We start from the raw sequence: 17,539 nt of genomic DNA, 5'->3' as shown, positions 1-17,539 counted from the left end.
TGGCAGAGACTTCAAATGTGAGTGCTTTATACCCTCAGACTGGCAACCTTTCTTAGGTAAGCATGATTTTTGGAAGACAAATTTAAATGAATCAATCCTGGCAATATTGTCACTAGAGCTTATTGTTTCCACTCTAAAGACCTTTTCATAAGAAAATAAATGTTACACACAAATTACTCTTTTAGAAACACAGCATAAAAATGGAGAAATATAATTTTAGAGCATGACCTACCATGAGAGTTTTGAATGCTATGATGGCTTTCAGAACATCTTGATGATCTGGATGTATATCCTATTAAATGAATACATTTTAAAACAATATTAAAAAAGAACAGATCAGTAGTTGCCAGGGGTTAGAGGTGGGAGAAGGGTGTGGCTGCAAAGAGACAAAATGAGGAAATTTTGGGGATGATGGAACTGTTCTGTATCTCAATAGTGGGAGTAGTAACACAAATCTATGCATGTCATAAAACTGACATCAAAAGAAAAAAGTCAATTTTAATGTATGCTAATGTAAAAATTTAAAGAAAGCATTTGAGCATTTGGAATATCAGCACCGCCAATTATTAGATGATTAAGAAATTAAAACCTTACCGGAGAGCTCATTTGGTTAAAGTATTGCCCTGATGCACCAAGGTTGTGGGTTTGAACCCCTGTCAGGGCATATTCAGGAAGCAACCAGTGAATGCATGGATGGGTGGAGCAATGAATCAATTTTTAAGCCCTGGCCACTCTGGCTCAGTTGGTGGAGTGTTGTCCATACACGGAAACACCAAAAAGTTGTGGGTTCAATCCCCAGTTGGGGCGTATGGGGAAGGCAACCAATTGATGTTTTTCTCTCACATCGATGTTTCTCTCTCTCTCTCTCTCTCTCTCTCTCTCTCTCTCTCTCTCTCTCTCTCTCTCTCTTTTCTCCCCTTCCACTTTCTAAAATAAAATAAAAATGTTTTAAAAGGTATGAAAATGGGTGGTAACACATCATTATATTTGATAACCACATATTAGGTATGGTTATTGAGGCAAAAGTTACCATTTCCTTTTTTGCTGTTAATAAAAAAATAATTGGGGGCATCATTAGTCACATTGTTAGTAAATGACAATACATAGGGAATTATGGAAACAGAGTGGTGGTTAAGAGAAAAATCAATCCAATTTTATCTCCTAAAATGCTTCTTTTTTCTTTCAGCAGACTCAAATGGCAAATGGGTGGGGGGCGGAAATCCAAGTTTTATACCATATATGCCTTCTTAAGCAAAGTGATTACATATTGTCTGCAATTCCACAGTACTTACAACACCAAAAAGTGGACAGCTTCAAAAATTGCTTTGAGCAGGATTGGGGGGGTGGGGGAGCAATGGGGGACCACACATTTTTAATACCTTAATCAATAAAAAAATTGCTTTGAGAAATGCACATCTCCATAACTGTTTATGAAGGAAAAGTAGAGCTTCTTGGGGATAGATATACACCTATATGGGGTTATATGAAGTATAGATATGTATCTAACATTGGGGGTATATATGTACCTAACCTTTGGAATTCAGCTGGAGTAATGGGAAGACAATCTGCTGCTCAACCAGCCTTGGGTGATAAAATACAGAGCTGAACAGACTAGGTGTCTGATCCAAGCCAAAACCAGCATTGTTTAATGAAAGGAAAGGTTGTATTCTTTTTATACTTAAATTTATCCTTACCCAAATCAGCTGTAAAGTTCAGGTTCTATCTTCCATTAGCCATCAGCCATACTAAACAATCAGAAAGCTGGATCAAGTGTCTCACTGGTGGTGAATCAGTGCTAAGGGTGTGTATTATCTTATGGTGGAAAATGGAAGGCAGCCAAGACAGGTAACTGACAGCAAATGGAGGTAGAAGTAGAAATGGGCTCTGATACAAGGAAGGCCAAGATAGAGGATCCAGGCAGTAGATGTGGGGATTTTTCTCTCCAAATTAAGTGTATATTCGTAGTTCAGCACTGAGCAGTAACAGAAACAGAGGCCACTAGTTTCTGGATTTTTGTGACAAGCAAGGAGGGGCAAACCTCAAACGGTTCATCAAATTGTTTAAGCTTTTGGAAAGGCATCCAGAGGTCAGCACCTTCCCAAGCCCTAACTGAAATTTCATTCCCGCGGGCTTTACTACTAGTTCCCCACTGCCTCCAGCTTTCTGGCAGGTCAAATAACCTGAGAATGTGGTTTTGCTCAGAGTAAATACTTTCAATCCTTACAAATGCTGACAAGACAAGCAGTGTGCAACCTTTTCTTTTTTTTTTTTTTTTTAGAGATAATCAAACCCTTTAAAACCTCAAACCTTTCCCCAGACACAGGAAGAGCAAGTAGGGTGAATGCAGCCTCCCCTAGCAGGCTCTCCTTTCCCACCCACACCTCAAAACCCCATGTTCATGAGCAGCTCAAGAAGCTATCCCTGTTATTTGTTTTTTAATACGAGTGCCTGGGCTCTTGGTAAAAAAATAAAAATCAATTATCAGGCCTCACTGAAATCTTAATATTTAGAAAACATATGGCTATGTTATAGCTGTGGCAAGTTAATTGTAAGTTTATAAACAAAAATGTGAGGGGACCTTGATGTAGATGTATAGATGCAAAGAGAGATAAACTAATATTGGACCCATTTATTAATCTTTAAGGAAATACAAGAATCTTCCATTATAATCCAAAGTCAGGCAGCTGAATGACCACAGAGCTCAAGAGATAAATATTCCTGTCTATATCCCACAATAAGGTTGTTCATATACCAGAACATAAGATTTCCTGGATGATTTTGATTGAACCACCATCTACAGATGAGAGGGCAGAAGAAAACCTAAGTCAACAAGTTAGCAGAGACTTGAGGGAAGCAACAGGACCAATGCTGGGAGGGGAAAAGGAGAAAAGAATGATCATGAATATTTAATAGTAAAGGGTGGATAACATAAGTTCACGGTGATTATAGTTTATAACATTGTATTGTATACTTTTGCTAAGAGAGTAGATCTGAAGAGTTCTCAGTATAAAAAATGGTAACTATTTGAGATGATGGATGTGTTCATTAACTTGATTGTGGTAATCATTCCCTGACATTTGTGTATATTGAATCATCACATTATACACCTTAAGAAAATCATGTTGTATACCCCAATATACACAATTTTTATTTCTCAATTATACTTCAATAAAGCTGGAAAAAATAAATAAAAATGCATAAAGAGTAAAGAATATTCCGAAGGGGGGAAATGCCCCCTTTTTTGCTGCACAAAAAGAAAAACCAAAAGTCTGGGAAGAGGGGAGATTAGATCAAGTAAATTTGGAAACTAGGGCTTTTTCTGAATTCTGCAGTAAGGTTAAGTTTGAAGGCAGACTGACAGCTTCCTCTAAGAGCAGAGCCCCATAATTTATGCATGAGCTTTAAAAAGCTCACCTTCCCTTACCTCCATATGTCGTTCCAACTCTTGCAAGAGAGTAACATACTTCTCCAGTCTCATGAATGGTTTGCTGAGGCTTGTTGTTAAAATGAGGATACCTGGGCTGGATGCACCTTGATTTTCCATAAATTGCTCCAGTTCATCACTACCAAAAGGACAAATACAAATTTGTTACTGCTTAATCTTTCATGAAAAAAATTAACTGAACATTATTTAATGTATTTCACATAACATAAAACAAAATAAAATTTTGTTTCACTGGACTAAATTCTGTCCCTTTCATTTTAACTTAATCCAGTAAACCTTTATTCAGTTCCTCTATGCAATTAGCATTGCACAGAGAGCTGGGGCTACAGTGGTAAGCCAGACATTCATGAACCCTGGTTTCATTTACTCATCCAACAATTACTGCATCTACTAAGCAACAGGCTCCATTCTCTGTTGGGAATACCACAATGAACAAAACAGAAATCCCTACCTATAAGGAGACTGCATTCATGGGAATAGGGCATACAGTCTATCAGATGACCTTGATATCAGGTTTTAAAAGCTATTTGCTTGTCGCTTCAAACATCCTAGCTATTGGCTGGTCAGATGCCAAGGGTAGCAACTCACCAAGTGCTCCCTATCACCGGAGCACCCACTTGTATTGTTCCAGAATCAAGTACTATATTCAGATAGCAGCATGTTTGTATGACAAACTATAAAGTCACTTAGCCTAGGATCTGAAACCAGTATAGCAAGCTACCCAAACAACTTGGTTAAAAATAAAGGAGAGTGTATTAATAGTTTATTAACTATGTTCTGTAAATATCTATTCTCAGCTTGTGCTTTCTCTGCCCTTTAAGCACCCTGTGGATTGTCTTCACCAACAGGATATTGAGTCCCAAGGCTGCAAAATCATTTTATATACATTTACACAAAATATAATTAAGAATACCTACTGCCTAACTAAACCATATTTTGAAACTTTTGTCTATCACTTGATCCCTTTACCTCTTTGCTTGCCCAAGCATATCCTATCAGTTACAAGTCTTCTTGTATCTGTTTATTCCTTTCCATTCCCACTGCTACTGCCTCAGTTCAGGCTTTCTCATCTTATCTGGTTCACTTCAATAACCCAAGTGATCTTCTAGGCTTTTTCACTTCTGAACTATTTTTTTTTAGAGAGAGGAAGGGAGAGAGATAGAGAGTTAGAAACATCGATGAGAGAGAAACATCGATCAGCTGCCTCCTGCACATCTCCCACTGGGGATATGCCCGCAACCCAGGTACATGCCCCTGACCGGAATCGAACCCGGGACCCTTCAGTCCGCAGGCCGACGCCCTATCCACTGAGCCAAACCGGTTTCGGCCTGAACTATTCTTAATACCACCATTTTAATCCCATTGCTTTCCTACTCGAGAACCTCTGATTGCCTATGAGATCATGTCTTATTTTTTTTAGACGCCTACTGGCCCCACCAATCTTTTTCATCACTCTCCAACAGAAACCCTGAACAACTTATTCTCCCTAGGACACATCTTATCCAGTGGTCCCCAACTGTGATGAATTGCAATAAGTTGTGAAATGTGTTCAATGAAACTTATCATTATTAAATACTAGGAGGGTTGAGAATGGGGTGGGTTACAGGTTATCCCTATTAACATACATTCTCCTTCTATGATTTTTTTTTAAGCAGGAGGGAAAAGGATGGAGCTTCAGCTAATGTCTCAGCTTCCTTGAGTATCACATATGTGTCAGAGGGGGAAAAGGACTAAGAATTGCTGCCTTACGGAAAGCTAAATCGCATCTGAGTGGTCACATTTAATGATTAATGTTATTTTAGCAGTTTTTGCAATCTTGCTCCAAAAGCAGCTGAAGAGAGTGAAGTGCCCAAAACTTGGAGTCATAAAACAGATTTGCTGTGGGCACACAGTGCAAGATACAGATCTTGTAACATAGAAACCCACACCTGAAGCTTAAATGATCATATTAACCAATGTCACCCCAGTAAATTTAATAATAAAAAATTTAAAAATAATAATAATGGATTTTCAACTAAAACAAAACAAACAAAAAACAGATCTGGTGACCCTGGATCAGTGACCTAGCCTCAGATGACTCATCTGTAAAATAGAAATAAAACCTACTTCCTACTACAATTATTAAGATTAAATACTTGGGGTTTGTAAGGCTACTATTTCATGCTAAGATCATTGCATACATTGGTTCTTATTTAATTCTAGAGGCCCGATGCCTTCCTTCCCCTGCTGCCGGCACCGGCTTCCCTCTGGCACCTGGGACCTGGGCTTCCCTCGCTTTGGTGTAATGATATACAGGGTGGGCAGAAGTCCCGGCTTCGTCTGGAAGGTCATCTGGAAGGATGTCTGGTCTAATTAGCATATTGCACTTTTATTATTATAGATTCACAACATTTCAACACAGGTGTTATCCTCATTTTACAGATGAGAAACTTGAGTCTCAAGAAGAATGAGTAACAGAATGTGCATGGCTAAGTTGGGGTTCATACTCAAATGTGAAGTTAAAGCCTCAGGTCTTTCCATGACACCACACTGCCTCTGTATAGGAAAGTATTTTATAAATTTTAAAGTAGTCATTAGATGCATTTTTATTACTATTATTATTATTCCAAGGCAAATACCTTGCTAAAATAGCATCTTTAAAAACTACATTTTTAATTGAAATCCAATTGATGTTTAATTTCCAACCAAAAGCATAAAGTGCACAAAGAGGTTTAAAAATTCATGAAATATAAAATATAATTAGGAAAATAACTGGAACTTGGGGAGTGCATTTGAGTAGAAGTGTAATTTAGAGAAAATCACTTTCCTAATTTCTTTTCAATTGACTAAACAAGTCTTACTTTTTTCTTTCCATGACTAAGTAACCGCCCATATTCTCAACATTCTACTCTAATTAATACAAGTGATACAACACTTAAAAGCAAATGCTAATGTGTTCGCTGTTATTGTTTCCCATGCAGCATTTTAACTTCTAGACTTATTAAATATTATAAAAAAGCTTTCAAATTTTTTAGTATAATATGAGAACACTGGTTATTGGAAATAAAACACATTTTACTACTGTAATTGAAAAATAAAATTTTAAAGAGGAAAGAACATTATACTAGTACAACAAAAGAACAAAACTATCACATAAAGCAACTGTCTGTTATGATAAATAGATTATAAAATGTATATTTTCATTTAGCCAAATAAATTTAATATACAAATTAACATACACAAAAATCAATATAGGTTATGGCAAAAGTAGGTTTACAGTTGTGAGTACAGGATACACAGAGTTTATTCTTGTATTATTATTTATTAATTATTATTTATTAATTATTGTATTATTTTCTATATGAACAACTGTAAATCTACTTCTTCCCACCCTGTATATCATTACACCAAAGAACAATCTGTCTATAAAATGCAGTTTTTAATTTTATACAGCTTGTTTGAAATGTGAGTTAAGACTTGCTTTTCAAGCTTAATATGTTCTCTATATATATATGATATGACAAAACAGAAGCATTTCTCAATGTATAAACTTTGTTTGAAACTCAACATACATTTATCTCATAAAATTCATGGTGGATGAGGTTCTGGTATGTTCTGGGTTGGGCTGGAAAGCTCAAGAAAACTATCTTACATTGTAATATAACTACAGAGCTTAACCATATCATGTACCTGTGTTTTTGTGGAACCTCTGCATAAGATTGCTACTTTGAATAATGATAACTCTACCTAGAACAGCTAGAAAAAGATCAGATATTTATTTCCTCTCCATACCAGCCTTTCATGGGAATCACTGTGGCCTAGAAAGGGGAGGTGAGACATGAGGATCTGGGAGGCCCTGGCATCTAGTCAGTGGAAAATTCCAAGGATGCCGCTCAGTTGGGTTGGGTAGTTATCTATTATCCCTTTTTCATTTATCCAGTCTCAGAGACTAGGCTGTCTGCTGCTTTTTTTGTCCCCACCACATTTTGTTTGTGTCCAGTCTCACTTTCTCCTTTCCCTGGATGCTCAAAGACAGAAACAGAACAGAATCTAATCTGATTTTTTCCTATGCTCCTTGTCCCCAAAGCAAAGACACAATTCTTTGGGTTTTTCCTAAAGTCTTCACTGCTGACAACAGTGATAACAGAGACTTAATAAAACTAACAAGAGGAAAAGTACACTGTGGTTTTTATGGTAGTTCCTGCAATAGAGACAGAAGTAAGGTCCAGATCTGTCTTAGCACCAAATCTCTCCTCCTCTCTATTAACTCCGGGTTCCTCTCCCTCATGCAAAGAATGGACATCATACTGAAGCATGGGAAGAAAGTGGGTATTTTTGTAAGGGAGAAACATAAGCTACAGCAGCAAGCCAGAGGGGAGAGAAAGGGGAAATCCCAAAAGACCTCACCCAGGGGATAGTAAAAGACTGGGGCAGCTATTCAAATATATGTAAATCTACGAACACACCAAGGCTGGAGTCTGCTTATATATCCAAATTCAGATGATACATTACTGCATTTTTTACAAGGTACCAACAGGCAATCATAGTGTTTATTAAGGCTGCACGTTTTCTCATTGCCAACTGCCACACTAATTTCTGGTATGATATTGCCACCTGCAGGCCAAAAGGATTCAGTTCAACTGACTGGTCTGCTCAGGCTAGGAGTGATTTTCCTGCTTATAAATATCTTACAATTCATCAGGAAAGGAACAGAAATCCACCAATGTCCTTATTTCATCTGCAACCTTCCGCTAACACAGGATTTCTATCTGAATTTTATGCAAATTTTATTCAGCTATGCTTTTCCTCTAGTATGTCAGCATAAATTAAAGATGCATATAAAGTAGCTGAGATAATATTAGAAGCACATCTGAGGAAAATCCCAAGTATTATAATTGAATTTTCACCCCTTACATGTAAATAAACCAGTAAGATAAAAATTCAATTCTAGAGGACTCCAGTTAATCTTCTTCCATTTCTAGGGATATTATAAATCTCAAAAAAAAAATCACTAAGCAAAATCAAGCAAACAGCATAAAATAATTCCTCCAAAAGTTGTGAATCTTTAAATTAACAAATGTAACACACTTTAAATCATAAAGTTAGAAGAAATATCTATTATTATTTATAAAATTAGATTCATAATATGGGTAAATTCCGTCAGTAACATTTTAGCACACAGAGTTACCACAGAAAGTTCTTTAAATACTACAAAAGGCTGTTGTTTGAGGTACACCATTTCTTCCTGATATTTATCCAGAATGCTGTTCTCAGACTAAAAGGAAAAGAATTGTAGATATCTCTTTTTGTTGTTATTAAGAAATCTGTCCTTATACATACAGGATGTTTATGTACCCATCACAGGAAAAACGCCCTTGAACCATTTTTTTCTTTATTGAAGATAGGTTGTAATATATGCAAACATTCTTGGAAATGATAAAAACAAATTCAGGACTGTGGTTCCCTCTGATGAGGGAGGGGGAACAGGACATATTGGAAAGTATATACAGGACTCCAATTGCAGCTATAATTAAGCTGAATGCTTTGTGTACTTTAAATATCGCATTTTTTCAAAAAAATAATTAGAAGCTGTTAGAAGATGAATAAAGTAGAAATGGGGAGTTACAACAACTACCTTGTGCTTTATGCTGTAGACTTCGTATACATTATTTCATTTAATCCTCATACCAACCCAACAAGGTAGGTGATTTTATCCTCATTTTACAAGTGAGGAAACTACAGATTAGAAGTAAGTGAATTACCTTGGGTAACAAAACTTCTAGGTGGCAGAACTATAAACTGAAACAATATTAAAGTGGTAAAAAAATTACACTGAGATCAAGGAGTGGCACAAAGGAGCTTAAAAGGAAATGGTAAGGAGTTTTACTTTCAGCATGGTGGCATGAGATGCTCCATGGACCTTTCCCAGTGAACAAGCATAGCTGGTGGAAACCATAAAAGCCACAGTTTTAAGTCTCTAGAAATTGTCTTAATGGCATATGATACATGAAAAAACACTTATTCAAGAAAATATTCTAAAACTCAGAACAGGGAGAGTTCAGGCATTTGAGCCATGACCTGCTATCTCCCACTCTCCTTTCTTTTCAGCTCAGTTTGACACAAGCTCCAATCCAGGCAAGTGTGGCCAAGACAGGTCTCTCTCTCCCCCTCAGCTCCCAATTCAAGGATAAAATATATCACTAGCACATCTCATCAGCTTCAATTCTGATTTGAAGAAGCTAAATTCCTGGCAAGTGTGGATTTTTAAAAAAAGAAACAGGAATGTGTGACCCATACACAGGTTGGGATGGAGAAGACAACAGAAATGATCTGTGAATGTGACAAAATGTCAGATTTAATAAAGACTTCAAAGTATTAATTATAATGTGTTCCAAGAAAAAAAGGAGACCATGCTTAAAGAATTAAAGGAAGCTATGACAATGTCTTATCAAATAGAGAATATCAGTAGTGAGAAATTATTTGAAAGCACCAAACGGAAATTCTGGAGTTAAAATGTACAGTAACTGAATTTTAAAATTTCACTAGAGGTTCTCAATGATAGATCTCAACTGGCATAAGAAAGAATCAATGAACCTAAAGATAGAATGACAGAGATAATACAATCTGAGAAAAAAAAGAAACATGAATGAGCTTCAGAGAAATGTGGGACATCTTTAAGCACAACAACATATGCATGATGAGAGTACCAAAAGGAGAGGAAACAGATAAGTAGAAAAAATAGTTGAATAAATGATTAAAAATTTCCAAAACTTGAGAAAAAATATCAATATACACATCCAAGAAGCTCAATGAATTCCACGTAGGATTATTGCAAAGAGATCCACAGACAGAGAAATTATAGTAAAAATGCTGAAAGACAGACAAAAATAAAATCTTGAAAAAGTGAAAGAGGAAAAACAACTCATCATGGGCTAGGGAAGCTGAATAAGATTAATAACTAATTTTTATCAGAATTAATGGAGGTCAGAAAGCAGCGGAATGACATACTCAGAGTCATGAAAACACTAAGCTACTAACCAATAATTCTGCATCCACTCAAAGTATCTTGCAAAAAATTTGGAATGAAAACAATCTAAGATAATAAAAAAATTGAGAGAATTCTTTGCTAGAAGATCCACCTTACAAGAAATACTCAACTTACAGCATAAAAACAAGTAAATTCAGATGTTAATACAAATCGACATATAAAAGCATAGAATACCAGTAAAGGTAATCATGCAATTATGAAAGGTAATTATGCAATTATAAATACATATTTCTCCTTCTCCCCTTAACGGATATAAAAACAATATTATAAAGTAATATTATATAATTGTACTGTTGGACCTATAGCATATAGAAATGTAATATATTTTATAAAGGCAGTACAATGGAGGTGGTTGGGAGCAAAGTTCTATCGAAATAAGGATATGATACCAGATAGTAACTCAAATCCACAAGAAGAAATGATGATAAAAAAATAACAAATAAGAATGTTAATAAAACAAATGCCATAAATATATCCTTGCTCTCCTTTCTTCTCCCAGTTTCATTCGTAAATATAAAATTATATTAAGCAATCATAACTATGTATTATTGTGCTTGTAATAGCATATATAACAATAATAGCACAAAAAGGAAAGAGGAGACCGCTATACTAGTAGTAACATCTGTATATCTCACTAAAATTACATTAGTGTAAACATGAACTAGATTTTAACAAGTTAATATACATATGGAAAGCCTCAAAACAACCACTAAATTTTTTTTTAATTATTAACGGATTTTTTTTTTTTTGCAGCTCTGACATGTAAAGAGCTTAAAAGTCATCCTTACTGTCTTTGTAATAAGAAAAAACACTGAACAAACTGAAAATTGTTTGTTTTTTTTTAGATCCAGTGAGAATTGAAATTACAAGAAAATCACCACCCTCAAATCTGCAAAGACAGGCAAATACGGAGAATTAGAGCTGAGATCAGTTTCCCTCAGAAGAAGCCACTGGAGACAATAATTGATAGGAAAACACAAATGGTAATTTTGATGAATTGCAAGAGTCTGAATGTTAACTAGCTCGACAGTTAAAAACTCCTAGGAACCCAGCCTTGGGGACCCCAACACTTTTGTGGGTTCTGCATCTCAGGTTCTCATGGTAAAAATCTAAGAAAAATCCCCTTGTGGTTCAGAGAGGGAGAGAGAAAAGCAACCGCTGTGAAAAGCTCCTAGAACATTCTCCATAATAAAAGCTTGCTCTCCAAGAGAATCTAGCTTGGGGTCAGCTCCAACCCTCTCTCATCTTTCTGTCATAAGTGAGAGGAGAAAAAGAAAAGGCTAAAGAATATTTCTAAAGGTCAAAGTTCAGGAACCTAGGTCCATTAAAAATTAAATTTATTCATAACATTATAGCCTGCATCCCCTCTAGCACACCTTGCCACTACATCAACAGGACTCCAGTATAATAACAGGATTACAGTTGAGAGAGCTAAAGACTCAGACTCTATTTTAAAAGGAGTTCTTAGAAACACAAAAATAGAGAGAAAAAAACAACAAGGAAATTCAAAGAAACTGAAGCCCAGTACTTACAAAATGCACAAGTAACAAAAGAAAAAAATAAACAAATTGGACTATTCAAACTAAAAAGCTTCTGCATAGCAAAGGAAACCAACAAAATGAAAAGGTGGCCTATTAATGAGAGAAAATACTTGCAAATCACAAATCTGATTCATACAACTCAATAGCAAAGAAACAACCAGATTAACAAATGGCCAAAGGAACTGAAAAGATATCTTTCCAAAGAAGACATACAAATCACCAACAGGTACACAAAAAGGTGTTCAACATCACTAATCAGCAGGAAAATACAAACTGAAACCACAATAAGCTATCACCTCACATATGTTAGAATGGCTATCATAAAAAATACAAGAGATAACAAGTATTGGGGAGGATGTGGAGAAAAGGGAACCCTTGTTCATTGTTGGTGAAAATGTAAATTGGTGCAGCCACTACAGAAAATAGTATGGAAGTTCTTCAAAATATTAAAGATATTACTACCATATGATTTAGTAATTCCATTTCTGGGTATTTATCCAAAGGAAATAAAATCACTATCTGGAAGACATATCTGCATCCCCATGTTTATAACACCATTATTTACAACTAGAGGCCTGATGCACGAAATTCATGCACTGTGGGGGGTTTCCCTCAGCCCAGCTTGCACTCTCTCCAATCTGGGACCTCTCAGGGGATGTCTGACTGCTGGTTTAGGCCCGATCCCACAGGCAGTCAGACATCCCTCTCACAATCTGGAACCGCTGGCTCCCAACTGCTTGCCTGCCTGCCTTCCTGACTGCCCTAACTGCTTCTGCCTGCCAGCCTGATCACCCCCTAACCACACCCCTGCCACCCTGATCGATGCCTAACTGCTCCCCTGCCGGCCTGGTGGCCCCCAACTGCCCTCCCCTGCCAGCCTGGTCACCCCTAACTGCCCTCCCCTGCAGGCCTGGTCGCCCCCAAATGCCCTCCCCTGCTGGTCTGACAGCCCACAACTGCCCTCCCCTGCTGGCCATCTTGTGGCTGTGGGTGCCGCCATCTTTGAGGGTGTGGCAGCCAATTAGCATATTTATTCCTTATTGGCTGTGGGTGCCACCATCTTTGAGGCATAGTAGTTAATTAGCATACTCCCTCCTTATTGGCTGTGGGTGCTGCCATCTTTGAGGGTGGGACAGTCAATTAGCATATTCCCTCCTTATTGGCTGTGAGTGCCACCATCTTTGTGATGGTGTGAGGGTCAATTAGCATATTCCCTCTTTATTAGATAGGATAACTATGCACAAAATATATGGAAACAACCAAAGCGTCCATCAATAGATGAATGGGTAAAGAACATGTGATTAAATAGATGATAGATAGATAGATAGATAGATAGATAGATAGATAGATAGAGTGAAATACTACTCAGCTATAAAAAAAGAGGAAACATTGCCATTGCAATAACATGGATGTATCTTGAGAGTATTATGCTAAGTGAAATAAGTCAAATGAAAAAGAACAAAAGCTATGCAATTTTACTCATATGTGGAAAATAAAACTAAAAAAGAAACAAACCAACAAAACAAAACAAAATAAAATCAAACATATAGATACAGACAACATATTGATGGTGACCAGAATTGAAGAAGGCAGGGGAGGGCAAAATGGGTAAAGGTTAGTATATGGTGACAGATGGAAACTAGACTTTTGGTGGTAATCACACTACAGTGTATACAGATACCAAATTATAGTATTCATAGATAATAGAGTAGTGAAGGCCTGGGAGAGGCTGGTGTGGGGTGGAAGAGGTCAATGGGGCAAACAAACAAACAAAGGGGACTGCTGTAATATTTTCAACAATAAGAAAAAAGAGGCAGAGAAACCAAGATGGCGGCATAGGTAAACACTGGAGATTGCTGCCTCACACAACCACTTCAAAAATACAACTAAAAGACAGAACGGACATCACCCAGAACCACAGGAAGGCTGGCTGAGTGGAAATTCTACAACTAGAAGGAAAGAGAAAAGCATACCGAGACTCAGAGGAGGCGCAGTGCCAAAGTAAAATACTAAGGTGCGGAGGTGCATGCAGAGCGGGCTGGTGGCTGAGGGCGCGGTTGTCGTTTTCAATCGGGAGGGAGTCTCAGGCTCTGAGCTCCAGTTCCGGGCGAGTCTCTAAGGACCCAGACTCATACAGGAGAAGCGGGACTGTCTGGCAGCGGTTGGAACTTGAGGGCAGCTTTCTCTCCGAGGGGCTTGCAGCCATTACCAGGAATTTGAGAAGCAAAGCCTCTGAGGGCAAGACTGAGAGCAGCCATAACTGCTAGCCCCACCCTGTTGATCCTGTGGGACCCGCCCCGCCCAAGCCCTGCAGGGAGGCTTTTCCTGGATAGCCTCAGGCAAAGGCTAGATTGGCACCTCTCTAGAGATCCAGGAGCCAGGAAAGCCAGAGGTCAGAGTGGGACCATCCAGTTTGCAGCTCCGTGGACACAGCTGATTCTCACAGCCAATTGGTCTGGAGGCCAATTCCTCCCAGTGATACCTACAACAATCAAGGCTTAACTACAACAAGACTATACACAAAGACCACAAGGGAGTGCACCAAGAGTGTCCTCCTCAGGTAATTGGGGAGGCTGAACCACTGGGCCCTAAAGGAAACTTAGCACAGAAAACCACTGTATCAACACAGGGAAGCATAAAAAATGTGGAGACAAAGAAACAGGACACAAATGACAGAAATGGAGGAAAGCAAACTACTGGATATAGAGTTCAAAACCGTGGTTGTTGTTTTCAATCGGGAGGGAGTCGCAGACTCTGAGCTCCAGATACAGGCGAGTCTTTAGGGACCCAGGCTCAAACGGGAGAAGCGGACTGTCTGGCATCGGTCAGAGCGAGTGCAGCTTTCTCTCCGAGCCTTGCAGCGGGTGCTGGGACTCAGAGAGGCAGAGCCCCTGGGGACAGGACTGAGAGCCGCCATAACTGCTCTCTCCGGCCCACCCTGTTGATCCTGTGCGACCCGCCCCGCCCAAGCCCTGCACAGAGGCATTTACCGGATAGCCTCAGGCAAAGGCTAGATTAGCACCTCCCTAGAGGACAGAAGTTCTCTCACTGCTGACACAGCTGATTCTCATAGCCACTTGGCCTGGAGGTCAAACCCTCCCTGGAATTAGCTACAACAATCAAGATTTATCTATAAGACTGTGAACAAAGACCACTAGGGGGTGCACCAAAGAAGCATAACAAAATGCAGAGACAAAGAAACAGGACAAAATTGTCAATGGAAGAAATAGAGTTCAGAACCACACTTTTAAGGTCTCTCAAGAACTGTTTAGAAGCTGCCGATAGACTTAATGAGATCTACACGAAAACTAATAAGACCCTCGATCTTATATTGGGGAACCAACTAGAAATTAAGCACACACGGTCTGAAATAACGAATATTAAACAGACGCCCGACAGCAGACCAGAGGAGCGCAAGAATCAAGTCAATGATTTGAATTGTGAGGAAGCAAAAAAACATCCAACGGGAAAAGCAAAATGAAAAAAGAATCCAAAAATGCGAGGATAGTGTAAGGAGCCTCTGGGACAGCTTCAAGCGTACCAACATCAGAATTATAGGGCTGCCAGAAGATGAGAGAGAGCAAGATATTGAAAACCTATTTGAAGAAATAATGACAGAAAACTTCCCCCACCTGGTGAAAGAAATGGACTTACAGGTCCAAGAAGCGCGGAGAACCCCAAACAAAAGGAATCCAAAGAGGACCACACCAAGACACATCATAATTAAAATGCCAAGAGCAAAAGATAAAGAGAGAATCTTAAAAACAGCAAGAGAAAGTAACTCAGTTACCTACAAGGGAATACCCATACAACTGTCAGCTGATTTCTCAACAGAAACTTTGCAGGCCAGAAGGGAGTGGCAAGAAATATTCAAAGTGATGAATACCAAGAAACTACAACCAAGATTACTTTATCCAGCAAAGCTATCATTCAGAATTGAAGGTCAGATAAAGAGCTTCACAGATAAGGAAAAGCTAAAGGAGTTCATCACCACCAAACCAGGATTATATGAAATGCTGAAAGGTATCCTTTAAGAAGAGGAAGAGGAAGAAAAAGGTAAAGATACAAATTATGAACAACAAATATGCATCTATCAACAAGTGAATCTAAGAATCAAGTGAATAAATAATCTGATGAACAGAATGAACTGTTGATTATAATAGAATCAGGGACATAGAAAGGGAATGGACTGACTATTCTTGGGGGGGGAAAGGGGTGTGGGAGATGTGGGAAGAGACTGGACAAAAATCGTGCACCTATGGATGAGGACAGTGGGTGGGGAGTGAGGGCGGAGGGTGGGGCGGGAACTGGGAGGAGGGGAGTTATGGGGGGAAAAAAAAGGAACAAATGTAATAATCTGAACAATAAAGATTTAATTAAAAAAAAAGATATGCAAAAAAAAAGAAAGAAAGAAATATGAAGAAGCAAAAAACACCCAACCAGAAAAGCAAAATGAAAAAAGAATCCAAAAATACGAAGATAGCATAAGGAGCCTCTGGGACAGCTTCAAGCGCACCAACATCCGAATTTTAGGGGTGCCAGAAGAAGAGAGAGAGAAAGATATTGAAAACCTATTTGAAAAAATGACAGAAAACTTCCCCTACCTGGTGAAAGAAATAGACTTACAAGTCCAGGAAGCACAGATAACCCCAAACAAAAGGAATCCAAAGAGGACCACACCAAGACACATTATAATTAAAATGCCAAGAGCAAAAGACAAAGAGAGAATCTTAAAAGCAGCAAGAGAAAAACAGTCAGTTACCTACAAGGGAGTACCCATACGACTGTCAGCTGATTTCTCAACAGAAACTTTGCATGCCAGAAGGGAGTGGCAAGAAATATTCAAAGTGATGAATACCAAGATTACTTTATCCAGCAAAGCTATCATCCAGAATTGAAGGCCAGATAAAGAGCCTCACAGATTAGAAAAAGCTAAAGGAGTTCATCACCACCAAACCAGTATTATATGAAATGCTGAAAGGTATCTTTTAAGAAGAGGAAGAAGAAGAAAAAGGTAAAGATACAAATTATGAACAACAAACATGCATCTATCAACAAGTGAATCTGAAAATCAAGTGAATAATCTGATGAACAGAATGATCTGGTGATTATAATAGAATCAGGGGCATAGAAAGGGAGTGGACTGACTATTCTTGGGGGGGGTGTGGGGGATGCGGGAAGAGAGTGGACAAAAATCGTGCACCTATGGATGAGGACAGTGGGTGGGGAGTGAGGGTGGAGGGTGGGGTGGGAACTGGGAAGAGGGGAGTTATGGGGGGGAAAAAAGAGGAACAAATGTAATAATCTGAACAATAAAGATTTAATAAAAAAATAAATGAATAAAATTTAAAAAAGAAGAAAAAAATTATAGTATTGTCCACCTGAAACTCATATAATGTTATTAACTAATATTATCTCAATTGTAAAAAAAGAAACAAAAACTACAGGCCAATATCCTGATTAATGTAGATGCAAAAATCCTCAACAAAACACTAGCAAACCAAATTCAACAGCATATTAAAAGGA

General features: G+C 38.2%; 1 protein-coding gene across 5 annotated transcripts in view; it reads right to left on the bottom strand.

Moving 5' to 3' along the window:
- Nucleotides 1–17,539, bottom strand: part of ARHGEF6 (Rac/Cdc42 guanine nucleotide exchange factor 6) — a 129,152-nt gene that overhangs the window by 27,000 nt on the left and 84,613 nt on the right. For all 5 annotated transcript variants that reach the window (XM_059680246.1, XM_059680244.1, XM_059680247.1 and 2 more), the window contains 2 exons: nt 3,425–3,563; nt 233–292 (listed from right to left, as the gene is read on the bottom strand). In XM_059680246.1, the coding sequence (XP_059536229.1) occupies nt 233–292; nt 3,425–3,563 (199 nt within the window). The remainder of the gene's footprint in view (nt 1–232; nt 293–3,424; nt 3,564–17,539) is intronic.

This window comes from Myotis daubentonii, chromosome X (assembly GCF_963259705.1).
Source record: "Myotis daubentonii chromosome X, mMyoDau2.1, whole genome shotgun sequence".
In the NCBI taxonomy this organism is placed as follows: Eukaryota; Metazoa; Chordata; class Mammalia; order Chiroptera; family Vespertilionidae; genus Myotis; species Myotis daubentonii.
Note: the sequence above shows the minus strand (reverse complement) of the source record. Positions and strands in the feature narration are given on the sequence as shown.